This window comes from Xenopus tropicalis, chromosome 3 (assembly GCF_000004195.4).
Source record: "Xenopus tropicalis strain Nigerian chromosome 3, UCB_Xtro_10.0, whole genome shotgun sequence".
Classification (NCBI taxonomy): domain Eukaryota; kingdom Metazoa; phylum Chordata; class Amphibia; order Anura; family Pipidae; genus Xenopus; species Xenopus tropicalis.
In genome coordinates, this window is record NC_030679.2 from 74,590,679 (window position 1) to 74,618,505 (window position 27,827).

The 27,827-nt window shown below is 38.6% G+C and overlaps 1 protein-coding gene across 2 annotated transcripts; it reads right to left on the reverse strand.

Moving 5' to 3' along the window:
- Positions 1-2,672: 2,672 nt before the first annotated feature.
- On the reverse strand, positions 2,673-27,573 carry trmu (tRNA 5-methylaminomethyl-2-thiouridylate methyltransferase). Of its 2 annotated transcripts, none has more exons than XM_031899002.1 (11): positions 27,427-27,573; positions 25,632-25,797; positions 22,122-22,228; positions 21,455-21,577; positions 18,879-19,051; positions 17,777-17,798; positions 17,606-17,665; positions 15,312-15,412; positions 8,923-9,067; positions 4,984-5,066; positions 2,673-3,174 (listed from the first exon to the last, which is right to left on the reverse strand). In XM_031899002.1, the coding sequence occupies exons 1-11, from the start codon at positions 27,506-27,508 to the stop codon at positions 3,019-3,021; spliced, it is 1,218 nt and encodes a 405-aa protein (XP_031754862.1). In that variant the 5' UTR covers positions 27,509-27,573; the 3' UTR covers positions 2,673-3,018. The 2 variants fall into 2 exon arrangements, with proteins under 2 accessions (XP_031754862.1, XP_002932238.2); XM_002932192.5 differs by having other exon boundaries at positions 17,606-17,672; positions 17,745-17,798.
- Positions 27,574-27,827: the final 254 nt, after the last annotated feature.

The window sequence follows — 27,827 nt, forward strand, 5'->3', positions numbered from 1 at the left end:
CAAAGGCTAAAAATCAGCCCCTGCACTTGTATCAGCCCTCTTTCTTGCCTTCACCTGGAACCACTGCGTCGGGCCAGGTGCAAACTCTCACATTTTCAGCGCTGAGATCCACCACGCATCTGCCCCTGGGGTGCCACAATGGTTCCAGGGGCAGACACAGGGAAAGGCTGATGCCAGCGTAGGGGCTGATTTTCAGCCTATGTTTTTCTGCAGGCGAGAATCAGCCCAATGTGGGATTAGCTTATGCACCCGAAACAGATATACACTACTATTATAGAACATGGTGTCTGTATCTGTTATTGCTTTAAATATAGCTCAGTATTTTCTTTTGCCTGGACCAAGTAATTACTTTATCTTTTTTTGTGCTATATGTTTTACTTACGTCAAGAGACAGATCTACTAAACAGTAAATAACTTACCTACGTCACTTTATGCCATCTGTTGTGGAAAAATACCCGCGGCATTTAAAAATAGATTTGTATAAATGTATATTTTCACTGCTCAGGTTGGATTTACACCAAGGGTGACAGCTCAGCAGGGGGGAATTAAGAACCCCCGACACGATACCTCTGTTACACCACTGACACATCAACTGCTTCCAGTCAATACATGTTGGAACCTCAACAAGACCTTAAAGCCTACAGTTTGTATTTTGAATGCAACTCTTGTAGGGAGAAGCACTGTAAATAACAAGAACCTGAATTGGTTCCCATAAGAGAAGCTAAAAGCATGTTTGATAGAGAGCTGGCTTAGACATTGAGCAGTTGTAGAATATTCCAGCAATAGACATGATGCAATTATGCAGACAATCCTATCTATAGCAGTTTAGTAACCTTTTATACTATATCTAAACTGTATAGCATGGGCTGGCCTTTCTTTTCACTGTTTTTTTTTGTCAATAAACTGAGGGTGTGAATAGCAAATAGAGGGATTTGATGGAATAACTTATCAGCTGTGCCTATAAGCTATACTGTTTGCACTGACCTTATCAGTCACCTAAAGTGAAAATACTGGATTTTCTGGATTCAGGTAAACGTGCCTTTTACAAGTCCGTTTATTAAAGGATTAGACTGCCTTGGAAGCACACAGCAAGCAGCCAGCCCCTGACCTAGGTCCAAGTCAAGCCCTTTTCTGGTTAATAACACATAGCTGAAATTGTATCAGGCAGATCATGTTCTCTCCACTATTGACTCTGAGCTTGGAGTGCAGACAAAAAGGCCTTGAGTGGGCTAGGATTTCATACTGCTTTGCGTGTGTTACTTGGCTGTGCTGCTATTGTGTAACTCCACAATGCCAACACAATCACATGTACACGACTGCTACGTGAGCAAGAGGGACGTCAGGGATTTTTTTAAGGGACTGAATACAGAAGAATGTTGGATAATACAAGTTACATACTTTCTTCGGGACATATATTGTCTAACAAAAATGGAGATTGTGGCTGTGGAAAACATATAAAGTGTTAACAATTCAGGGCATATTAAATATTCTAACTAGGCATCATCCAAGCCCTTTGTCCTATTAATGACTGAAAGGATTTGAACATAATGCACCAGTCTATTCTGATTTCAGACTGTCCGACCCAGCAAGCTTGTCCCATTACAAACATTCTGTCTCTGCAGGAAAATGGGCATTTTGTAATAGAAAAGTTTTGCTGACTGCCTGGGGCAAATACACTCCCCTGCTCTTTACTGGGGAAGGGAAAAATACACTGAATATAATACATTTCCTCAGCCAGGGGATGGGGGGAGTTGATGCCAAGCCGTACAGCCAATTCAGTGTTTGTTGGTAAAGTGGAAAATGAAGGTAAAAAAAAAAAAAATAGTGCAATTACAATTTCTGCTGTGCAGTGAGTGACATTCAATTTATAAGTGAGCTAAAGGCACACATTTACAAAGCACATGTATGTCGTCTTAAATACAATGGTTCTAGATCCTTTTGCCGTAGTCAAGGCTCACCAACTTGAATGGCACCGTGGCATATGGAAAGCAATGGAATTAGTTGGCCCCCTCTCTCACTTGGTTGATGTGCAGGTAACCATAGAGATCCACTGTATATTAGATCTGTTTCTTACAGTTACATATGATTTCCCTTTTGGATTTCATGTCAGAAAAGAATGTCAGTTGCAGGCACCCAGTACACTAGGTTAAAAGCATACTGGTATCAATGTTTCTGTGTGACGAGAATCTGCTCCATTGAGGAAGCCTTAAAGGAGAAGGAAAGTCATTTTGGCATTTTACTGCCAATATATTTGCCACATTAGCGCCACCTAGAACAATATATTCATTCAGCAGAAAGCTTTACCATACCTGAGTAAAGAGCCCTAGAAGCTTTCTCTATTTGTTGAATGAAGGATTACATGTTTACAAAAAAGGAGAAAAGAAATCCTGTGTTTCTTTTGATAGAGAACTCAGTGCAGCATTTCTGTGAGTGCTTATGGCTGTATTTACATAGACCTTTCTGATAAAGCTTACTTAGGTTTTACCTTTCCTTCTCCTTTAAGGAAATGATTATAGCATCTAAAACATTTTTAAGGAAACTAGGTGCCATAAAAATGGATAATGTAGGTTCTATGACTCAGTCCCGGGTATTCTTCCTCTGCGTTCTGTCAATTTAAAGGGATAGTTATTCAAAACAATGAGCGTGCTTGTGATGAGCCATTTAGACTGATGTGATCAGAATTTGACAAACCCATTTTATTCCCCTTGATGCATTAGATATATTTACAGATTTATATTATTAGAAATGTACATTCTTTCAATTGCACAAACTGTTTTCTTCTTAAAATGCATAATGTTTCCTATAAAGCAGGAGAGAGATTTGTTACATGTGTATTTTGTCAGAAGACAATGGCTATAGTGTTTGCAACAGCAGAGAGGTAGTGTGCCAGTCAGGCAAGGTCTGTCAGAACTTGTCTCTTAATTATGCCACAGACAGCATGTGCTTTCCTTCCCCCATAATTGCATGGCGGCTCTGATTTCAACGGATTCTTCCAATTAGCTGGAAAAATTGCAGCAGTCAGGTTACTGGATCCCTCTCTTTAACAGCCTCTGTCGACAGGTTTGCGTCAGACTTCATTCTGTGCTGGCCCTGCTGTAAGGTGTACACCGAGGGACCCAACCTCAGGATTTTCCCACTGCCCAGACATTCCTCACCTTTGTAGAACACTGCAAACTGGCACAGAAACAAGAACAGGAGAGAGATAATCATTGCTTTGCCATGTTCATATACCATATAATCTTCTAACATCAATATCACATGGCACAATTCATGGAAGCTAATAATGACAACATTACAAATAGCTAAACAAAGCAGATATACATAAACAAGTCTTAGACACCCGTAGCCTTGCACACAAGCACAATATTATATTTCAGTTCAGGTGATTCATTCTATTAAAGTACGCAATCAGTCTGTTTATTGCAGTCGTGTGTAGTTCACATGCCTTATTTTCTATGCAGTTTGATTGCGTACTGATTGACTGCAATAAACAAAGTATAATTACACTATTGCAATTCACTTACTAGATACAATTTAACCTGACATTCACACCACTTTTTTGGTTCACACTTGAGAAAGGGCTTGATACAGCCCGAAACATGTTGTGTGCTGTGGTTTGAATAAAGGCTGAAGCAGTTCATCTGCGTGAAGGTGCTCTCCTCTTTTCTTGTGATACCACTTTTTGGTTACTACTGTCAGTGATCCTAGTGACCAGACAATACAATTTAACATAGGAGGGTGCATTCACAATGCCCCACGCAGTGTGCAAGTGCAAAACAGGCTGCGATCAACCATTATTTTTTTTTTTGTATTCTGTCCACTGTGTAGGGCAGTGTGCAAGTAGCCGCAAGCCTCTAAACTTCATTTTGAGGCAGACTCCACCTGGAATCGAGCGCAGCCTGTGTTAGGCCATGCTTGTTTCTAAAGGGATGGGCAGGGGGAGGCCATAGGCACCCTACCTTTCTGCCCCTAACCTGTAAGTCATGTGCAAGTGAGGGAGCAGAAAGAGGCGCAGCCTGCACTGGGGCTGGGATGGGTCTCCGGACACTGCTCTCTGCATGGAGCACTGTTTTTTTCAATCTAATCTCCATGCAAAGAGCACAATTGCTGTAAATGAGCGCTAAGGGAATGTTCTTGCGCCTCTTTAGTGCTCTTGCACCCCAGGGTTGTAAACTATCTTAAAGGTTGCAAAGAAGCAGCTTGCTACATCTTGGAGTACAGCTGGGATCTAGCAGGTGTGAAACAACCTGTCACTACTGCACAATACGCCCCACACAGCAGCACACAGACTTATACAGTGAAGGTGCAGAATATTCACGTAAGGTAATTGTTACTATAAGTGTTTTTTTTTTTTGTATACAGGTATTTTTAGTTTTTAGCCATTATTCATAATTCACACTGGTGGCATGGTACTAAGGTGTGGGAGGGGGAACCCAGAGCATACATGGAAATAACATACAACCACCATGCAGATAGTTCCTAAGCTGCAATGGAAGCCAGGATGCTGTTACTGCAAGGCAGAAGTGCTGCCTACTGAGCCACCATGCCTCCTCTACATATATACTTGTAAAGGTTACAAAAATGCACTTCCTGCACCAAGAAATCATGTTTTACCAGCATTTTAAATTGTTAAAGAGTTAAAACATTTAGACACAGAATGAAAAAGTTTGATTTTAGCTTTGTGTGATTGTTGTAATATGCATAAAGGAAGGAAAACACCTCTCTAAACATAAAAAGCATGTACTTCTCATATAAATGAATAAGAATTTATGCTTTAAGAAAACTCATATTACATTCTGTTTGTTATGGCTCACTGGATAATGTGGGAAATACCTTTTCTTTGTCCAGTAAATAGGGGTTTAGTATCTGGTTAATGGTTGGCACATCCCATATAATTGCTTATTTAACTGTATTGAGTGTAAGTACATCAACACCAAGTATTTCATTTCTTGATTGGAGGAGGGGAAGGGGCAGGGGTATTACCTGTCCAGGTGTCAGGGCTCTTATCGGCTTGACCAGCGTTGCCCATACAGTGCCATCTTGGTTTAGCGTTAGGACACAGGGCACTGAAAGAGATGAAATGATATTGAACACCTGCTAGTAAAAAAGAATGCTAAGGTCCCGAACACAATGTACAACATGGAGCTGTCTATGCAGCAATACTGGCAGGATGCTTTCACTCACCTATTTGTTTTCCATATTATTGTCACTCACCTATTTGTTTTCCATATTATTGTCACTCACTTATTTTTTTAAATTAACAAAACTTCAGTTTCTTAAAGGGGATCTATCTTGAAAATTAAAATTGAAAATGAGCTTCATATCTCTGAAATAAGAAATTCTTTAAATATAATAAATTAAAGATGCTGTTCTGTTTCTGAAATAATCAAATTAAAATCATCTTCACTCCTCTATACTAAAATGCTGAAGCAAAACATGAAGGTAACTTGTGCTCAATTTAAAAATGTGTCACCAGTGGTAAATGACACCCAATGTGCAGTACATGGTACTTATTGGCACCCACAATTACGCTGCTATTCATTTTTGCACTTGTATTAGTAAATGAGTCCTCAAAAGTATTTAATGCCAGAAGCCCTGTATATTCTCACAGCCATCTGAAACTACCTATAGAATGTTGCTCAAGATCTACTGGTAAAAAGGCACCACAGGGTTTATTGTATGTTCTCCTTATACATTTGTACAAATGATCACATTCCTCAAGTGACACACACAGAAATAATTTGATGCTGGCCAGCCTATATTCTAAACAGAGCTCCCCCATTCCCTTTATAAGCTTAGATGCCCTTCTCCAGAAACTGCCTCTCCAACATTTCATTGTGAAACTAGTTGTACATATAAGCCCTTCCTTTGCAGCCTCTACACATCTGGGAATGCTTTGCCATTACAACATTGTTATGATTTCCTTTACAGTTGGCATTGTACATTGTAGTGTTGTCCTGGCATCAATTAATCCAGGCAGAGCCCTTGTCTCACTTGAGAATTTTAGGAACTATTTAAATGAGTTTAAAATTAGGTTTTGCTGAATACACAGCTCATGAAGACCCCTTAAAATCACCTGTTGGGTAGTGGTTTACGGGCAAACTAGTAATGTTAGTTCTGTATTTTCCTGCTTGAACACAGACTAAATCCAGTCCCATGTGTTTCAGCTGCCCTATCATTATTATGATTCAGGCTGAGGTGAATATTGATACAAACCATTCATTAGGCAGTCTGGCCAAATGTGGGGAGGGTGAAGGAGGAAGTCACAAGATAATGCAGAGTTCTGTGATTTTATACATATATATATATATTTTTTTTTTTTTTTCATTTATTTTTTTCACAGGATTATCTGTGTTTTTGATAATTACAGCCATGTCTGTTATACATGTTTAGGGCATGATGGAGATGAAAAGCAATATAAAAGTGTATAAAGGGAAGTGCAGGACCAGCAGCTGGCTCTTTCTAGCAGTGCAATGGTTAACTCTTCTTTGCATCCTTTATCTTGCCAATGGCTATAGTAACTTTTCTCCAAGCGCAGAACAATGTAGCTATTGAAACTGCTTAGCTTCAGACATGAATTGTGAGCTGGGCAACAAGACGTGACAGGCAGTGCATTTCTCAGGGATTAGAGAGAGCCGTGGGTGCGTTACATCAAGGCACGAGTCCAAATGGATGATACATGAACCTAGCAAGTGCTGCTATAATCTCACAGAAATGCCAGCCAAAGGTAACCGCCAATACCAATCAGGCAATTCAAAATATATAGCTTTATTGGTCTAAATGTGGGGGTTTCAAATAAAGAAGTGCATGTGTGAGAGCCTATTCTTGTAAACACTTCCCTTCCCAGTAGGGAATAGCACAGAACAGGTGTCCATCTGCTACTGATCTGCAACATGCTTCAGCTTGGGGATGTTCAGAAACAGATGGAGAGAAGCATAGTGGCCCCTGCTTTTACTTACTTACTCAATAAAAGATTACCAATGACACCATATACATTTATTAACATGATTTTTCAAGCACAGCCATGTGTTACTACAAGGTAAGACATATTACATACAGTAGTTTAGAGAACAGAGGGCTTGATTTTACCTGAGGCCAGAACTCCAGCAAAATTCAAAAACAATGTTTTACTTTATTTCATTTTAACATTCGGTGGAGAATACTGGCTCTAGCACTGTGGCACAGCAGGTCCCAAGCAAGACTATGAGAAACACCATGAAAGACTCAAGGTACCATACCTGAAGCCTGAAGCCCTGTACTTATTCAGACCCGCAGACTCACTCATTAGCTTGCCTGTACCTGTGTGTGTGCTCAGGCCAGAATCCGATATTCACTGAGGGATTAGCAAACAGATTAAGCCAAAGTGATAACTGTTGATAGTTCAGTAAAGCTGAACAGGTGGCTGGCTGAGAAGAGTGCCGTATATGCAATATTTAAAACACATAAGCTCTAGCTATAATTTCACATTTATTTTAAGAGAGGAAAGTATCAAAAATACAGTCCACAGCGCATCTTTGGTACCTTACCAGCACTGCAATGGTGGGGTGAATTCTCAGAGCTACTAGAAGCAGCTACAAAAATAGACAATGCTAAGAACTGTCTACATGTATTTTACCAGAGGCAGTTCTCAATATTGTCTATGGCAGCCGGCATTTAGTAGCCATGACAAGTAGCTGCTACTAGAAGCTCTGTGTGTCTTCACCCTAAATGCAAGGCAAACTGTCCCATGATACCGGGAAGAGAATACTAATGAGCAGCAAACACTATATATAAAATTCATGTTAATCCTATTTTCCTAATGACGGAAATACATGAAATGTTTGTTGCAGGACTTTTCCTTGATTCTAACGTGAACTCCCATAGAAAATCTTTCCCCTTCTGTACGGCACACACAGGCAGGGTAGGGCAGGCAGAGTACGGCACACACAGGCAGCATAGGGCAGGCATTGTATGGCACACACAAGCAGAGTACGACACACCCAGGAAGCATAGGGCAGGCAGAGTACGCACACACAGGCAGCATAGGGCAGGCAGAGTACGGCACACACAGGCAGGGTAGGGCAGGCAGAGTATGGCACACACAGGCAGGGTAGGGCAGGCAGAGTACAGCACACACAGGCAGGGTAGGGCAGGCAGAGTACAGCACACACAGGCAGGGTAGGGCAGGCAGAGTACGGCACACACAGGCAGGATAGGGCAGGCAGAGTACGGCACACACAGGCAGGGTAGGGCAGGCAGAGTACGGCACACACAGGCAGGGTAGGGCAGGCAGAGTACGGCACACACAGGCAGGGTAGGGCAGGCAGAGTACAGCACACACAGGCAGGGTAGGGCAGGCAGAGTATGGCCCACACAGGCAGCATAGTGCAGGCATAGTATAGCACACACAGGCAGAGTACGACACACCCAGGAAGCATAGGGCAGGCAGAGTATGGCACACACAGGCAGCATAGGGCAGGCAGAGTATGGCACACACAGGCAGCATACAGTGACATAATGCTGGCACTGCTCCTACAGTCTGAGCCTGAGGTGTGAACAGTACAGGTGATTACATGTTTAAACAATACAGGGGCTTACAGCCTGAATCTGAGGTGTAAACCAGGGGGCCAGTTAATCTCAGTACCGATACCATTTAAAGTCCACTCTGAATTGACTTTTTCCTATTTAATGAGATTGTGCAAGAAATATTTTTTATTTGTAAGTTATTTGTAAGTTGTAAGGTACTGTGGCTGAAAAAATGTCAGGGAATGTGCTGAAAAGTCTGCATTTAAGCCCACCCTTTTACCAAGAGAAAATACATTCAATACAGAAATCATCCACATACACAGCTCAAAGGTAACTTGGAGCATGATATCTTGAGCCGATATAGCCCTTGTAATATTCACAGCATCATCTGACAAATTTCTTAGACCAAATGCTCACCCAGCGCCATCTGGTGTTGAAATCTAAAATGACATTCCATCATTTTGTTCTTCACCAATTCACCAGGAGGATCTTCAGAAAGCCAATGCATGCGGTCAGTGCGTAACAGGTCTCTGTAAAGAGCAGGATGATCTGTAGTTGGTGCCTTTAAAATACATGGGTAATGACAATATTAGCTAAAATATACTTTGCATTCTACCAACAATTTACACAATCAAATTGTATTTATGCACCACATTACTGAGCCAAATACACTAAACATATATTTTGGCTACAGCAGATAGCCATTATAATCAAAATGGGTATTTGAAGCTGTTATTAATGCATATCTCACTTTCCCCTTGCCCAGGGCCTGGTCAACGGTTATTTAATCGGGGACAGGCACTGACCCAGCAAAACACAGACTGCTGAGAATAACAGACATGCCCTAATTTACATGATTTCCATGAACACAGCCTTATACAATCTGGAGTACCAGTAGATACTATACTGAAGTATATTCAGAATTACACAAAGAGTGTTCAGGTCTGTAGGAGAAGCAGGCCCCGACTAGTAATCTGTGTGTTCCGGCAAATGCAAGAGGGGCTGCATAAGGATGCCACAGTCACTGTTTGGTGGGGTGGTTGGGCCTCTGTGTACTTGAAATGCCAGGACCAATTTTGAATCTCAGTACAGAACCGATTATAAGTATTTACGCTTGAGTACATAAAGGGAACTTATACACACCAACAAATCTAATATTGCTAAGTGCCTGTCCTGTCCTGGCAAAGGCTAGATACCTAAAGGAACAGTAACACCAAAAATGAAAGTGTATCATAGTAATGAAAATATAATATACTTGGGGGCCTGCCCAAGATGGTGCACTGAGCAGTCGCGTCTGCAGAGCTCTTTCCCATCAATTATCATCCTGCCAGCCATAAACGGAGACTTTACTTCCAAGGCTGTCCTGAAAGAGCCCTATAGTTTCCAGACAAGGGTGGCCATAAAAACAAAACCAGATTTATCGCAGCCTAGTACTCTGCTTTTGCAACAACCATGACACAGCTCCTCCAGATGCGGAAACTTCTACATAATCAGACCCATCGGTACTGCCGGAACCATCTCTAAGAGGAGTCCTAGGGACTATAATGACATGCTATGTATAAATCTGTCACTACTTCAGCAGAATTTACAAATGATTAGAGAGCGTACAGCATCACTAGAGCGAAGAGGCTCAGATACTGAGGATGCTACAAGCTGTGCAGCGCTCAGTAGAACAAATGCAGCAGCAACTTACAGCACTCCTAGCGAAGAAAAGTGACTACTTGGAAGATCTTTTAAGCAGCGCCAATATCAGAATTGTGGGGCTCCCTGAAAATACAGATGGCTCCCATCCAGAGAAATGGGTAGAAGAATAGCTCATATCTACCCTAGAGATGTAAACCTTCTCACCCTTCTTCACAGCTGCACAAGCCCATCAGGTCCCCACTGGCCTTCAGGAGCTCCACCTAGACACAGACACAGCCCCTTTCATCATCTACCTTCCCAAAAGATTTTTCAAAAACATTTATAAGACACTGGTACAATTTATTTGGGGAGGTATCTAGAATGGCCTGGTGCAAACAAACTCCCCCTATGAAGGAGGGGGGGCTGGGTTTACCAGATTTCTCTCTCTACTATTTGGCCAACTAGTTGCACTACATTAGATGGTGCTTTGAACCTGATCCCTACAATCCAAACAAAACCCCACAGGCCTTGGCAATTGGATCACTAGAAGTGCTTAGGCACCTTCCATATAGGGGAACTACAGACCATGGGAGGCTCTTAGCTGTGATGACAAATCTGTAAGTTTATGTATTTTCTATATTGGCCTTGCAAGCAAATTAAAGGAACAGTAACACCAAAAAATGAAAGTGTGTAAAAGTAACTAAAATATAATGTGCTGCTGCCCTGCTCTGGTAAAAGTTGTGTGTTTACTTTAGAAAGTCTACTATAATTTATATAAATAAGCTGCTGTGTAGTATGGGGGCAGCCATTCGAAGGAGAAAAGGCAAAGGCACATAGCAGATAACAGATAAAACACTATTGTATTCTACAGAGCTTATCTGTTATCTGCTAAGCAAACCTGTGCCTTTTCTCCTTTTTTCCAGCTTGAATGGCTGCCCCCGTGGCTACACAGCAGCTTATTATATAAATTATAGTAGTGTTACTGTAGCAAACACACCAGTTTTACCAGCGCAGGGCAACAATGCATTATATTTTTATTACTTTAAAGCTCTTTTATTTTTTGGTGTTACTGTTCCTTAAAAAGTCTGCAGGACGTTCTTGACAATTTTAAATTTGGAAATTTTTCAAAGAGAAGCTTGCAGAGCCCACCCTTTCTTAGCAATATTTGGTGGTGCTGAAATACATCTTACACAACCCCAAATGAAACAGCCCTGTGGTCCCCAACCCTGACTTAACCTACTTCTATAGGTTATAAAAAATTTTTTATAAACAACTCCCCCACTTTTTCAAGCAGCCCATAATAAATGGCTACTTAATGTCCAAGACCTTTAGGAGGAAGAGGAGGAGGACACTGAAAGGGGGTACTATAACCTAATCTCCACTGGGGATAAATTCATTCAATTTAAATGGCTTAAATCAGCTTTACATAACACCTATACCGTATAACCTAAAAATCAGCTCTACATAACACCTATACGACCAAGATCTATGGGGCACAATCCTGAAGCAAAGTGCCACAAAAGTGGGATGAAGAAAGCAGACTTCTTGCATACGGTCTGGACATGCCCACAGGTGGCCCAGTTTTTGGACTGAGATTATGGATATCCTAACAACTAAACTAGCCTTTCCTAGGGTGTTAACTGCTCAGGTGTGTGTACTAGGAATCCTAAATGAGCTGATATATGCCACCACGCCAGACACAGGCACAGAACACTTTTATTTTATGCAAGGGAAATAATTGCAATGACATAGATGGGACCTAAGTCCCCCACAGTACAAAACAAGCAAGAGGTTCCCTTAAAAGATTTGATAAAATCTGGAGTCCATGGTGGGAGGTGAGAAGGGCAAGGCTCTTTAAGATAAAGTTAGTGGGTACAATGTTATGCAGCAGATAGCACAGCTTACCATCTTTGTCATGGGTATGATCCCACTTAGTAACAAGCAGACTTCCACTGCACAAAAATGAAGACTGATATGCCAACCACAATACCGTATTAAATAATTTGTTTGTATGCAGCTCTTTATTTTATTTTTCTTCCTTCCTCGTGTATGCATTGGTTGATTTATGTTTTAAAAAAATAAAGCATTACTTATATTAAAAAAATGGCTTAAATGACTGTCCCATGGCTACACAGCAGCTTATTAATATAAAGTATTGCAGTGTTTCCGCAGCAAACACACCTGGTTTACTAGTGCAGATTAGCAGCACATTATATTTTAATTACTTTAAACATATATTTATATGCTACTCTGCTCAGTTCTATTGTTTCACCGAGTGCTAGGTCTGTGCAGAGAATCGTCAATAGACACTACCTGCATCCGGAAAAAAAATCTTTGCCGTTTGCTGCCTGAACAATGGCAGGAAAGAACAGCTCTTATTACACATTCAAAATATTAGCAGTATTAAACTGCTTATATTATGAAAATGAAAAACAAATTCATGTAAATGTAAACAGTGCTCAACAGAGAATTCTGAGCAATTTTACATGTTGTCTGGGTGGATATATGTCCCCTTTACAAATGTAATTTGGGAAATTTGCTATTTTTATGTCCCTTTACTCCCTGCCTTCAAGCTTGTATAGGCAAGTTTTTCTGGAACTACTCACTAATATTTTTCTGCCATCAACTACTAATAGGAATTTAGTGAAAGCTAACTGGCTTTGTGCCTACTTGCACTGGGGAAATTATATCATAATTTGGAACAATAATTGCTACAAATTAACTTTCCTACCTAGGATCAGCAGTATATATTTAAAGAAAAAAATGACTGCAACAGAGTATAATTAGAGGTAATTTCTAAGAATGAATGAGAAGAAGAAGGTTAAAGCACAAGTGTGGCGTGTGTGTGAAAACAAAGCTCATAAGGGAAATAGCCCAAAAAGCCATTTAATATATGCCCCCAGACAGGAACTATATTGTACCAAAAACAGATACTGCATCAGAACTATAATAAGTGACAAGTGCAGAAAAGGCTGGCGCCTCATTGCAGCAAACTTAAGATGGTTAGGCAGAAAGATAACATGCCCAAAGTTTGTTACAGGCATAGAATAGAGGGCATCCCTTAGGGAAAAGAGAACAAATGATATAGGGTAAATGGGGACTGAAAATAGACACTGGCCAATTACCATTAAGGGCTGTTGTGACATTATCATTACTTGCAATCTCATAAATACTGACTGTAATGTATATGGGTCATTTAAAGACAGAATGAATGCCAGTGTTGCAAAAGCAATAGGATCTAGGCCTCTGGATAAACAAGCTGCAGAATAATTTGAAGTTTCTCTGGCATTAACAAAGGTAACAGCAGCCAGGTTACACTCATTATTTGAGACTAAAAAGAAAGTGGTCAGCAAATTTATGTGTGATTGAAAATGGGGACTAGGGTCTATTAGTATAAGGTGGGTAATTTGGAGCACTACATCTACAGAAATCATTTAAACATTAAAAACCCAATGTAATCATAGGAATGCAGTCACGATGGGACAGTTAAAAAGCAACAATTATCTTTAAGGACATCAGAGTGTGACAAACTTCAGATTGTCCTTCTGTTGTTCCCCTGTAGTTCTAATCTCCAAACAGTATTCTCTGTGGTTGGCCATGCCATCAACCAGCCTTCCAAAAGCCTTTGCTCCAAACAATCATACCCCTAAAAAATGTTCCCCTTGAACAAGCTTTTTCTTACCACCAAAACTTCATAAGATGGTTGGCTGCTCACTAAATTAAAATAGTTCATCTGCAGCCTCACTTACCTAAAGGAGAGCTTAAGTTTAACAGAAGAATGTGGCTAAAAAAACTCCACATTTGGACTTCTTTGCTAAACAAATTCTACTGCCTCTTCTGGGCAGAATCTTATTTTTTTCTTTGTGACACTTAGCTCTTAAACATTAATGTAACTGTACTCTATATTTTTTTTTATTTCAATATAGTTTATTTTGAAATAATCATAAAACATACAGGCTACTATACAGGTATCGTAGTGTGACAAAAAAATCAAGACCGTAATGATGTAATGGAGCATTTTGGTAAGACAAAGATTGCGGACATCAATATAATGAGCTGTACTCTGTATTTATTTGTATTAATTACTGTATTGACCAATTTGTTCAAATAACTTGCTATTATGTGATGCAACACTGAATACATAAGTAGCACTTTATAAATGAAAACATACCTTTATATTAGGAGCAATCACTGCAAGCCTGATTACTTTCATTTGCATGCAAGTTTCAAGGCAAAACTGCATGTTAGGTATGGAAGCCATACTGTCAAAGTGATTAGTTAATCCCCTTTTGAATTTATGGTTTTGGGACCAAGACCAGCCAACCAAAAGTCTGTTTGTATGTCATTACTTAGGACCTAAATTCCCATCTGCCAAATCACCTCCTGCCCAATAAGAATATGCTCAGGATATTACCTTTCACAATAAGGACATTGTATAGATAGAAAAAAAATGCTGAAGGTCTAGGTGTTTGTCCCATCAGTTGGCTCTGTGCAAAGGTTTATGAGACAGTAACCCCACTTGTATGAGGTTTACTCCTATACTGGGTATATTCTGAACAACACACAACTACTTGCATATAGAGCACAGGTCAGGCCTCCAGAGCTGCATGGAAGCTCTGCTAGCCCCCTTGGAAACTGACAATATGACCACAAAGAAATAACTAGGGCCCTTGGCATGTCCGGTCTCTTCTGTTTTTTTTTCTTTAGTTTTGTACAGGTATGGGATCCCTTATCTGGAAACCCATTATCCAGAAAGTTCTGAATTACAGAAAAGCCATCTCCCATAGACTCCATTATAAGCAAATAATTCTAATTTTTGAAAATGATTCCCTTTTTCTCCGTAATTATAAAACAGTACCTTGTACTTGATCCCAACTAAGATACAATTAATCCTTATTGGAGGCAAAACAATCCTATTGGGTTTATTCAATATATAAATAATTTTTAGCAGACGTAATGTATGGAGATCCAAATTACGGAAAGATCCCTTATCTGGAAAACCCCAGGTCTCGAGCATTCTGGAGAACAGGTCCCATACCTGTTCTTGAGTTTATTGGCCATTTATAGCTGTTTGGCATTATATTACTTTGTACATTATATTACATATTTTTGTACAAAATTTTAATCTATATCCCTATTCAATGTTGTGTTTTTAAAATGATTTTCATTTTAAGTATACTTACCACATATACATTGCCTGTGGTTACATCTTTATCCACCACAAACCATGCATCTCTCTGACCTCCTATCCTTGCTCTCTGTCCCAGTGTGAATAGAAACCAACCTTACATGGAATATAAATGTCATCAAAATTATCAGACCATTCATATATTTGTAAAATGTGACAAATGGCTTTTCTGCCACAGTAAGGAATAAGAAATAAGTTACAGATGTAAATCTTACAGCACATTAAAGAAACCGGTTTATATGTTAAAAGCTAATTAATATGACACACATGCACCACAAAGCACCTTTATACCAAAGGAAAACACATATTTCAGCAAAGGGTATGAAATACTGCCAGTTCTACAGTTACCTCAGACACAAACAAAGAATACAGGTGAATGCTTTGTTAGACAGCGGGATTGTATTTCATAGCAGGAATCAAGGGTACATTTCAGTTACCATGTAATTTACTGATGACTGAATTCGCTGGGAATGGTATGGCTCCTGATGGCTGTTATTTGAACCTTACTTTTTTGTGAAATTACCTGACACACTTACAAATACTTCCTGTGATATACTGGAGCATTACTGCAACCTTCTACATTATGAGTACCCTTAACAAAAAAATGTGTGGTTTATATTTTATTGTTTCCTTACTGCCAGGAATCCAAGTGTAGTTTACGTCAAAGTTCTGGAAATATTGTGCTTAGTGTGTTGTTCCAGGATGGGCTGCAAACAAATGTATATGTGCATTTATTTATTTTTCTGCAATGGCAAACTTTCCCTGTTGTGTCTTTTTAAAATAATCTCATTTCATTTTTAACATGTATAAAATAATTTCATTTTATTTTTAGCACATTTAAGTATTGTGATGTTCTGTTATAGTACAAGCTTTGGATATTAATAATTTGGTAGTTTTATTTTTGCTTACCTTCAGCTAACTTTCTCTCTCTTAAACCAATATATTTTAAACAGTAAAGTGCAATATAAACCTCCATATTTTATCTTTATTAACTGCACCCAGCACAATGCAACACATCTGAATTGAGTTTCATCTTTTCTTTGTCTTCTCTGATTACACTACTAAACAAAATTAAAATATAACTAGACAAATGTGACCTGTTATTTGAACACAGGAAATGCTGGTAGACAAGAACCTTTGTTTGTGTTCTTTTTTGTTTTCTTTTACCTTTTTCTCTCTTCTCATTTATGTTTTATAATATATTTTTCCCTAGCCCTTTTGTCCCATCAATTGCTCTATAATATTCTGTATGATTGGTTAATTTCCCATTAGCTATTCATTTCTGCCCTGTTTGCAACTTCAGGTTACCCCCTTTACTTTCTTTTTAATAATTATTCTTCCTGGTTTTCTGCTTCTTCTGCTAGAGGGATCTTTTTAGACAGGCCTACAGCTAGTGTTTGTCTGGGCTGTTTGTGTGCTTGTAGGATTGGGGAATTTATAAAGGGTGTGGACCAAGCTGACCCTAAGTTCTAAATATTTCCATAAAAGACAGGAAGAAAACAATAAAAATCCAGTATTTGTAGAGAAAAAGCAAGAACATCATTGTCAGCACACAGTTTCTGCCTTTTAAAAAAAATGTTACTAAAAATTGGGTGTTCCCTACTTTTCACCAAGGATAGGCCTACTTAATTCAAAATCCTAAACCAAGTCTATATCACCCCCATCAGACTTTTTAAAATGGGGAGAAAGATGGATGACTCCTGTCCCCAACGAGGACAAACCAACACAAACTTCTTTTATTTGATCTGGTCCTGTCCACCAATAGCTAACTTCTGGCGAAATATCATCAATATCCTGGTAAACAATTTAGAATTCCCCCACATAATGTCACCTAAAATTTGCCTCTTAGGCATTTTGGATGACATTTTTTCTACTAACCAAGCCCGCGACCAATACTGATCCCTACTACTATTCTATGCTAGAAAAGACATACCAATGCATTGGATGGGTGCAACTTTACCCAGTGTCACTTCATGGCAACAACTAGTTAACAAATAATACCACTAAATTAAGCTCACACCAGAAGCTAGGGGTACCCAGACTAAAACTAAACATATCTGGGCATCATGATTGAATGTAGGACTTTAACTTCTTTGATTTCTTTCTGTTTCATGTAAAAATTGTAGCAATATTGTTTCTAGCTGCCATTCAAGGAGCAATGTATCAATTAGTTTTAAAGACAGAAACTGTGCACTGGCAATCATTCTTCTTCACTCTGCATCATTTTTCTAGCTTTCCTTTGTAATTCAGGTTACAAAACATTAAACTAGAAGGAAAATGATATCTCACCTTTATGTCTTCCCATGATTTTTCCATCCTCTGCAGATACAAAGTTTCCAGGTTGGGCTTCTAAATACTTAATCAAAAGGGAGACTAAGTTGACATGTTCACAAATATTTTACTGAGATATCATTTAAGCAAAACTAACCTCAAGAATAAAGTTTTCAAAATTCCGCTCACCAATGAAGCATATCCCCATGCTCTGAAAAACACAAAAGATATTATAAATAATTGTGCTCCAATATGCTGTCAAACAAAAATAGAGAAAGAAAAACAATCAGGTTAAGTTCAGGTAAATTGATGAATTGTAATCCTGAGTTCTTATTAGATTTGACTGAGTTACTATTTCGTTTTAATTAATAGCATCCTTAAAAACCCTAGAATAGATTCATTTTCTACATTTCACAGTATTGAGCACTTCATGCTCTTTCTTACTAAAGTGGATCATGAGCATCAAATAATAGACTGCAAATAATGACAGAGGTTTGCAGCCAGATATGTCCCAATATCACTAGAACACTAGAAAACTGTATATGTGCATCTGTTCATTATCTGCTCTCTGTGATAACTAGATTTGTTTTTGAGCAGCAGTATATAGTTCTCCATGAACATTAAAAAAAGACCATTCTTCTGCACACTTAAAACTTTACTGGTATTTTTTGCCAGGTAGCCAGGCCAGGTTCTGTCAATGGTAAATTCCTGATAAACATTACAATTCCTTTCAGGGTTTATAGTTTTTTAAATTAAAGGTAAACTTACATTTTGCAGAAAAGAGAAGAAAAAATATCTCCATCAAAAAGTCAAGCCACAGTACTTTTGCTGCAACCTCTTGTGGAGGTTCAACAACATAGATACAAGATTTTGGACCATGGAAGCCAAGTTGTCCGATTTTACCTTTAGAATGCATTTTCAGGTGGTATTTAATAGCCCTTAATATTGTTACTCCTTGTTAATTCATCAGTATTACTCTGGATAAACAACATATGAGCAATAAGCCTGAGTTTAAGGATACTGGCCTTTGTCCTTGAGTTTTCATACAGGTCATGAGTGTCTTAGGTGGGTTCTAATCCCAGGAATGATTATACTGTGGTTACAGTGGCATAACTATAGGGGAAGGAGACGCTGCAGTCACAGAATGGCAGTTATCTAGTGGCTTTGAGCAGTCAAAGGATTCTAGAAGTTGTAGTTCAGCACCATCTAGGTTTTAAATGACCTGTACAAAAATAATTTCGTTTTTAACCAAATCTTAGTAGACCAGAATATCTTAAGAATTTATGCCTGCCTCTTTTCTCTTGAGAACATGATGAAATCCAGCTTCTGCTGCTATCTTTTTAACAAAGTCTTTTGTTAGCTCTCCAAGGGGAAATATGGTTTTTCTTAATGCATACTGGGAAATCTGGCTGAGAAAGAAAGTCTGATCTTTTATTCGGTCAGCAGCTTGAAGAAGCTTAGCATCTGTAAGACAAAAAAATATTACAGGGCTGTTAGGAAACTGAGAAGTGAGTCTGGATTTAGATGATTTTTAAGCCACTGTCTGATAAAAAAAATTTCCAAGTTAAACAGTTTCCACAACTTTAGACATTTGTTTTTTCATCTTTACCTTCTAGGCAATTAAACATTTTACAAATAATAAAAATATGTATGTTGTGCCATAGTACACTGAAACTTGGGAGGAGGAGTTCACTGTAAAATGTCACAGTAAGTGTCAAAGTAAAGAAGCAGACTTCATGAAAATGAAAATAAAAATGTGTGCCAAATGCATCAATTAAAAAGAAAACATGGTAGCCTGTGCACTGAAGAGTAAAACAAAACTATAGGATTGATTGTTTAAAGTCACTGACATTTCTCTTATATTGCCTTAAGGCTACTAGAAAAAAATGTAAAAAAAAAAAAAAAAAAATGTAAAAAATTCTTTTGCCAGGAACATGAATTTCTATTAGCTCAATAACCATGTAAGGTTAACCGTGTAAGGTGCGGTCTTCTTTTTTTAAAAGAAAAATTATATAAGACATAAATGAAGGTTTGTTTTTATAGAACACTATTTGGGTTATGTAATAAAAGGCAAAAAGTTTTCCCAGGAGCATAGCAACCATTCAGCAGGTAGAATTTACCAGTCACCTGTTAAAAACAAACATCTTATTGGTTGCTATGGGTTACTGCTCCTGTGCAAACTTAGTGCATGTACATGCATATGAGGTTACATAAATTACTAAAAAAAATTAAACATAATGGAACATTCTGTTGTGGCGAAAAAAAATTTAATGCATGATATTTAAATGTATTGCTGCAATAAACTTGACTATTAGATGTTAGAGCTTAGTGCGGTCTGTGAGCTTTAATACCTGTCCAAATCATATATCCCTGATGCAAATTCCAAGTAGGGAATGTCCTCATATGACATTAACTTTAGGATATACCCTTGTTTGTGCATGTGAACCAATAATGCATAACGTAATATATGTTCTTTCCTATTTTCTTTATGTCGACTACTGTCATTGCTGTCTACGATCATGTAAAAACACCAGCACAAACAAATTTACATGTCTTGTGAGCAAGAACACACACAAGGGTATTTTCATCCTAAAAATGCGAGTCTCTCATGCTAGCTTCTCCTATGCAGTATCATGGGACATTTTATTAGGTTAAAGGACAAGGAAAGGCTAAGTCACTTGGGGGTGCCAAAATGTTAGGCACCCCCAAGTGACTTTAATCGCTTACCTTGTACCCTGGGTACCTGCGCTTCCTCGTTCCTGCTTCGTTTTGCCGGGAGCCCACGACAGGCGCATGCGCAGTAGAGTGAAAAGCCGACTTCTCTGTCAAAGTTCATCTTTTTCACTCTACTGCGCATGCGCGCGAGCGAACAGGAAGCGCTGCAGCTACCCCGGGCTAGTGCTGTTCTCTCCGAACAGGGGCACCAGTCCGGGGTAAAGGTAGGCGATTTAAGTCACTTGGGGGTGCCTAACATTTTGGCACCCCCAAGTGACTTTGCCTTTCCTTCTCCTTTAAGCACATTATAAACGTGGTAATCAAAGAGGCAGAAACCTTTGTGTGCATGTTTGTGTGTTGTTGGCCAGAAGCTACTGGCCAGCAATATGCCATACTTTCATAGAAAGGGGATGGGGAACAAACAATTTAGTCAGCTTATCATTGTTTCTTTTGTCGAAGAAATGTCCATTTGCATTCTTATTATGGTTCTTATACAAACCCCTCTTTCAGATCTGCATATGGTTTTTACCATGACATGTGCTTTAAAGGATGTCTTAATATTTTTTGAGGCAGTACCAGATCCTTAATTCTGACTAACCTTCTCAGTGTAAATCCATCTCTTGCACTGGTTTAACCAAGTGTCCAGTGAGAAACCAGTAAATAGAAAAAAAGTTTTTTGTGGTAACGTGATACTGTTTACATCTCTTCATCAGGCAGTTTTATGATGTTAATTTCTAAAACAGTAACTAAAGATATATATACACATAGGGACGCAGGAATCATGTAAAAAGTACATAGGTTACATCAAAGCAGGAATCTAACAGACATTTTAAATGTAGAGTAGATAAGAGAGAGCTCAATGAAGATGACATAAGGATCTCCTGTTTGTCCAAATGTGTAGTTTGAATATTTAGCATTAGCAGGGACGCGTGCTGTGGTCATTTGATGCTGTCATCAAATAAGAAACCAGTGAAACAGAAACACTATTTATAAACTGCTGCCACAAAAATGCCAATAGTATCTTTGAAATTTCAAGAATACATAAAGAGAAATGGGGCACACCAATAAAGCAGAATATACAATTTACCTGTATAACAATAAATATGTATTTACTAATTTATGAAAAGGAACTGGCCAGATTATCCAACCTACCATGTCTGATTTCAAATCTGTTCCTAAAAAGATTTTGAGGACTCTTAATGTACTTCTGCTGAAAAATCTCTTCATCTTCTAGTGATGTTCTTGCATAATGGCCTGTGGCAATAGCATCAGCACCTAGGAAATATATTATTATATTAATTATTATAATTATGACACCATATTTTCACCATTTAGCCCACAAAGCTCCCAACTACTGATTTATACAGCAAAAGAGATTATGTCTTTGTACACATCTTTAAGAAAATAAAAATACAACTCTTTTAACCCCATATTTCTGAATCCTATAAAAATATTCTGTGTTATTTTACTGACTGTGGCCATATACAGTAAAAGTTCTATTTTATGGTCCCACGTGTTCCCCTTTTTTGGCGGCCCTGCCAATTTTAATTGTGTTTTTACAAAGTTTACAGTGTTTTTAAATTCTGGATTGTCCTCTAAGCAGAGCAGGACCATTTAATAAATGGGCAAAACTGGCAGCAACCCATGGCCCACCATCACACCACCATCAAGCTCTAAGATATGCAGGACAGAAAAAAACACTGCAAAACAATGCAGAGCCTATTTTTTCTGATATTATATCACTATGTACCCTTTTATATAATTTATCCATGACTGATGTGCAGGTTGATTAAACTGTTTTTAATTGCAGTATACTCACCTAAAATATCTATAGCATAACTAAGAAAATGATTAAACTTGATATGCTTGTTGCACAGTATATCAGGATTGGGAGTTCTTCCTTTCTCATATTCATTCAAGAAGTAACTAAAAAAGACAAGGGAAATCAAGAACACGTCATTAACACAACATTAAAAGGGCAAAAATTACAGAAAAAATTCACCCACTTTCTATTCATTCCTATAGGATTTTTAGAAGCATATTTATCAAATGGTGAACATTTACCCATTGATAAATATGCTTCTACAAATCCCATAAGAATGAATAGAAAGTGGGTGAATTTTTCTGTAGTGAGCTCTAATCTCACATTTTATAATTTACTATTTTATATAAAGCAATAAAAACCTTAAAAATATATTACTGAACATTCCCCTTTCAAATACCTATCTTAGAGTTCAACCTTCAACCTCTTTTATTCTGTACCCCTTTTTTCTGTTATATATTAAAAGAAATATTGAATTGAAAAAATTGTAGCAAAAAAAAAAAATATTCTGACAAATCAATATCTAATTCACAAGACCAATATAGGTCAAATATATTATCAGATATTACACAAACCCAATATGGTTTATCACTACATACCGTATTTTTTTTGCCATATAAGACGCTCCGGAATATAAGACGCACCCAATTTTAAAGGAGATAAATCTAGAAAAAATGATTCTGAACTATATAATATACTAATTATCAAGTACTTGCCATCCTGCTGTGTGCTTTGCATGACTAGAGGTGCGCGCGCCAATGTCAGCAGTGTCAGTGCATGCCGATTGGCACTGCAAGGGGAAGAGGACGCATGGTACAGACGTCCACGGGGGGGGGGGTAATATCCCCCCAAATATTACGAAAGTGCCCCCATACACAGTGCCCCAATTGCCCCATAGACAGTAGCCCCCACACACAGTGCCCCCAATAGAAAGTGCCCCCATACACAGTGCCCTAGTTGCCCCCATAAACAGTGCCCCCAATTGCCCCATAGACAGTAGCCCCCACACACAGGGCCCCAATAGAAAGTGCCCCCATACATATTACCCCAATTGCCCCCATAAACAGTGCCCCCATACACAGTGCCTCAATTGCCCCCATAAACAGTGCCCCCAATTGCCCCATAGACAATAGCCCCTACACACAGTGCCCCCAATAGAAAGTGCCCCAATTGCCCCCATATAAAATACCCGTGACAGACCATCGCCGGAGGCTCCTCTCTTATGCCGCTGCAACAGGCTCTTCTATAAGGTTGCGCCTCGTTGCTGACGTGTGACGTCATACGCACGGGCGCAACCTTATAAAAATGCCTGACGCCGCCGCATAAGAGAGGAGCCTCTGGCGATGACTTGGCGGTGGGTGAGTATTCGCCGTATAAGACGCACAGGCTTTTCCCCCCCAGTTTGGGGGAAGAAAAAGTGCGTCTTATACGGCGATAAATACGGTATATATGCTCCTCACTATATTTCTTCACTGGTCTCCCTGCATGTTCCTGGTCGTCTCCTTCGCTCCTCTCAGAGCCTCCATCTTTTTACACCATCCACACCCACTGCGCTCTCTCGTCTTAAACCTTTCTATCTCGCTGCTCCTTACCTCTGGAACTCTATCCCTGAATCCCTCCGTATGGAACACTCACTAACTCTCTTTAAGAAAAAGCTCAGCTGTTACCTTCTGGAGCACTAAAACATTATTTTGCCCAGTCCTGCGCTTAAGGGCAAATGCCCATACCTGGTGCACTCTTACCTTCCAGTTTGTGCCTGTATGTTACCCAACCAACCCTGTGTATTTATATATATCTATCTATATATATCTATATCTATATATATCTATATATCTATATATATCTATCTATATCTATATCTATATCTATATATATATATATATATATATATATATATATATATATATATATATATATATAGTATAAAAAAGACCAGCAACTCCGGGATTTCGAGTTGCTGGTCTTTTTTATACTATTGGAACCCTTTACCGAGCACCTGAGGTAAGTTATGTAGCGGTGTGCCATCCTTTGTGTATATATATATATATATATATATATATATTATAACACTTCTCCTCCCTGTGTGTAACTGTGTATTTTGTAAGATTGTACAGCGCTGCGTACCCTTGTGGCGCTTTATAAATAAAGTTATACATACATACATACATACTACTGAGGTGTCTTCTTCTCCTTGCCACTGAATATATGTAAGACACCTATCTATTGTTACTCTGCTCAAGCTCACACAATGGCAGCAAGCCTACAACTTCTTTAAAGCAGTTGTAGTTTAAACAGCAGTCCAAGTTAAGACAAATATGAGAGGAACTGATGTATAATGTATCCTTTGCTCAGTTAGGAACAGCTGGCTACAAGAACAGATTCTGTATACTACCCCTCAGCAACTAGGTGCACTAAGGGTGCAGGGGAAGAAGCACAAAAGAACACAAGCAGTACTTTTGCCTCTTGTCACATTTCTGCTCTGTGTTTTTTACCAGCTGAGAGACAGGACATTATCATAACTTGTGAGACATTTTAGGTTCTGGCAGGTTTAGGCGAGAAGTCTGATCACAAATGAAGTCAGTTTCCTAATTCATATTAAAGGGGTTGTTCACCTTTAGTATGATGTAGAGAGTAATATTCTGAGACAATTTGCAATTGGCCTACTTTTTTTAAATTTTTTTTATTATTATTATTTTTTTTATTTTTTGATTTTAGCTATTTCATATTCCCTTCAGGAGCTCTTCACTTTGGCGTTTCAGCAGGTATTGGGTTGCTAGGGTCCAAGTTACCTTAGCAACCAAAATTTGGATGAGAGGCTGGTATTTGCTTGAGAAAGGGCCTAAATAGAAAAAAAAGTTACGAAAAGTAACAATAGCAATACAATTGTAGCCTCACAGAGCAATAGCTTTTTGGCTGTTGGGGTCAGTGAACCCCATTTGAAAAATGCAAAGGCTTGGAAGAAGAAGGTGAATAATTCAAAAACTATAACAAATAAACAATGAAGACCAATTGAAAAGTTGCGTAGAATTGGCCATTCTGTAACATACTTAAAGTTAACAAAGGTGAACCACCCCTTTAAAAGGACATGTCTTGGATTGTCTGGTTGACAAAAGGCAATCAAACCATTTCAACACCCCACACCCATAACCTTTTTTTCTCTCAAAATAATGCTTTAGAACTCTTAGATTATAAAACATGAGGTCTTTTCTGAGAGACAATTTAAAAGTTATTTACCTTCTTTAAAAAAAGGTTTATAGTAAACGCTATGCAACAGAACAGCTTTTAAGTCTATCCCCCAGAAATTATAGTCACCCTTGTTTTACTTAGCCTAGAAGAGATTTTGAATAAAATTGGAAAAAAATGTACAGCCACTCAACTTATTTGTCAGTAAATGTTCCCTCCCCTCTAATAAGCAGAGGGTATTACTTATTGCTATATAAATTTTATCTAATAAATCAAAACATAGAAAATTAAAGCACTGTGTATTTTTAAAGACCTTTAAGATACCTGAAGACCTCATGCCAATATTCCTTAACATATGACACTTGGTGAAAGGGAATATCAAGCTTCTTACAAACTCGGTATGCATCCTCACAGTCTCTTTCTGCACTGCACACACCATGCTCATCCACAGCATCCCAGTTATTCATAAACACTCCGGTGACTTCATAACCTGCAACAGATTGCAATGAATTCAGTACTGCCATCTTGCTGTTCAAGCAATGTTAAAAGGAGAACTATACCTTGAGAATAATTAGTAACTAACAGATAATTTATATCATAATAAGCAGCATATTACAGAATCTTACCAGATTAGCAAATTATATATATGTGTGTGTGTGTGTAAATATTACCCTTTTGTTTCAGAACTTTGCCGTCACATGAACATGAAACACATAAGGGGATTATATCCACTCCCCCAGCTAAAGGCTCATGGCAGTACCTCTGAGCCTCCTATTTATGGTGAATCATATTTTATTGCTCTTTGTGATGCACAAATGACAACATTTTATTGATTATTTATTAGCTTTCCTGCAATAACTGATCATAATCATAATACAGGCAACAAAGCACTAAAGGTAACAGTACACACAGCATTTAATCCACTGGCGCAAAAATGCAGTGTGTTGCAGAAAAACTGACATAGCATTAGCCTGTCGACATGCACTCAGGGCACGGAAAGTGAAAGTATGCAATGTTTTCTGAACAAATGCACCCTGTGCACACTAACAGGCTGGTGGCATACCTATCAGTGCATACCCAAGACAGGGTACACAGGAGCACATTGGCCTTTTCTCTTCTGGCATGAATGTGACTATACATAGTACTTTATATTCTATTATAACACTGCTCCCTCTCTGTTCTATTACTATATTATATACTAGATATATACATAGATAAAGGTATTCTGGCATAAATTTCCAAGTAATTATAGGGTAAATAAGGCAAAAGCTCCCCGAACATAAAAACAATTAGTGGCACATTTATCAAAATGCCGAATGGGAAAAATTTGTATTTTTTCTAACTTTTAGAACTGTGCGTAATTTCTGCGATTCTTTCATTAATTTCCGTGACTTTTTTGTACTTTGCAACAATTTGTGCAACAAAAACGTATTTGTACAACAAATACGAAAGTTTCAGAATTCATTCAAACTTCGGTATGGTGACTTTTCTTTGGCCAGGTTGGAGCTGCAGAGTGCCATGCACTGAAGGTTCAAAGTCAGAAAGTTTTTTGCGCCGTTTACGATCGTTCGGATACGAAAATTTCTGAACTTTCGGAACATACCACAATATTGTCGTAGGACCATGATGCAAATTTTTTTTCCGCTTTTAACGCACTTCAGAAATTATCGGATTTAATCAGAACTTTTTCTATCATACTTTTTAAATGTCCAAAATTCAGACTTTGATAAATGGGCCCCCAGGTGTAATCACTTAAAAATAAGCTTTAAATACAATGCACAAAGCAAACTTTTAAGACAAATCACATAGTTACATAAATTGTAATTTGTCTTCATTTTAAACGTTTTTTTTAATTAACACTTTTGTTCTGGAATGCAGTCACAGTAGCTAGGGGCTAATGAAGGAACAGTTTTGATAAAAATGTTAGCATTTACGAATAGGGCCTAAATAGAAATTATCCATTTATAACTAAAAGTTAGCGTAAAGGTGAACTTCCCCTTTAAGCTAGTGACGGGCACAGTCCTGCTATAGGGTCAGGACATTACGCAGTGTATCCGAACCGCGCACTTATTTTCTCTTCGGATGGTTTTATCCGCACTGGAGTCTGCGCCCATCTCACCTCTCCTCCTGAGCAGCAGGGCTGCCACCGAGCTGTCTACTCCGCCTGACATAGCGCACACCACTCGCCGAACTGTCTGCATCTTGCCCTGTGCAGAAAGGGCAATGTGACTGCCAGCACCGGAAAGCGCACAACTTACAGGGGCTCGGGTGCAACTCACCGCTGGATAAAAGGTTCTTACTATAATAGTGTAGTGGGACGAGGCTGTATGTTATTTATTCTTCACCCGCTTTGCCTTTCCCCAAACGTGAAATAAAGCTTGCCCATAACTTAACAGCAGAAAAGCCTCGCTGCAATATGTTATATTTATATGTCAAATATAAGAATTTTTTAAATTGAGAAATAGAAGGAGATTGGTAGTGGGAAATAATAATTAAGGCAAACATGGAGGCAGCACCGCT

Coding starts and splice junctions, on each gene's coding strand:
- trmu (XM_002932192.5), bottom strand. CDS start 27,508: ATGCAGACAGTTCGGCGAGTGGTGTGCGCTATGTCAGGCGGAGTAGAC. Junction 25,798..27,426: donor CCTGCTGCTCAGGAGGAGAG/GTGAGATGGGCG, acceptor AATCTGTTGCAG/GTTATGAAGTCACCGGAGTG. Junction 21,578..22,121: donor TTATGCTATAGATATTTTAG/GTGAGTATACTG, acceptor TATATTTCCTAG/GTGCTGATGCTATTGCCACA.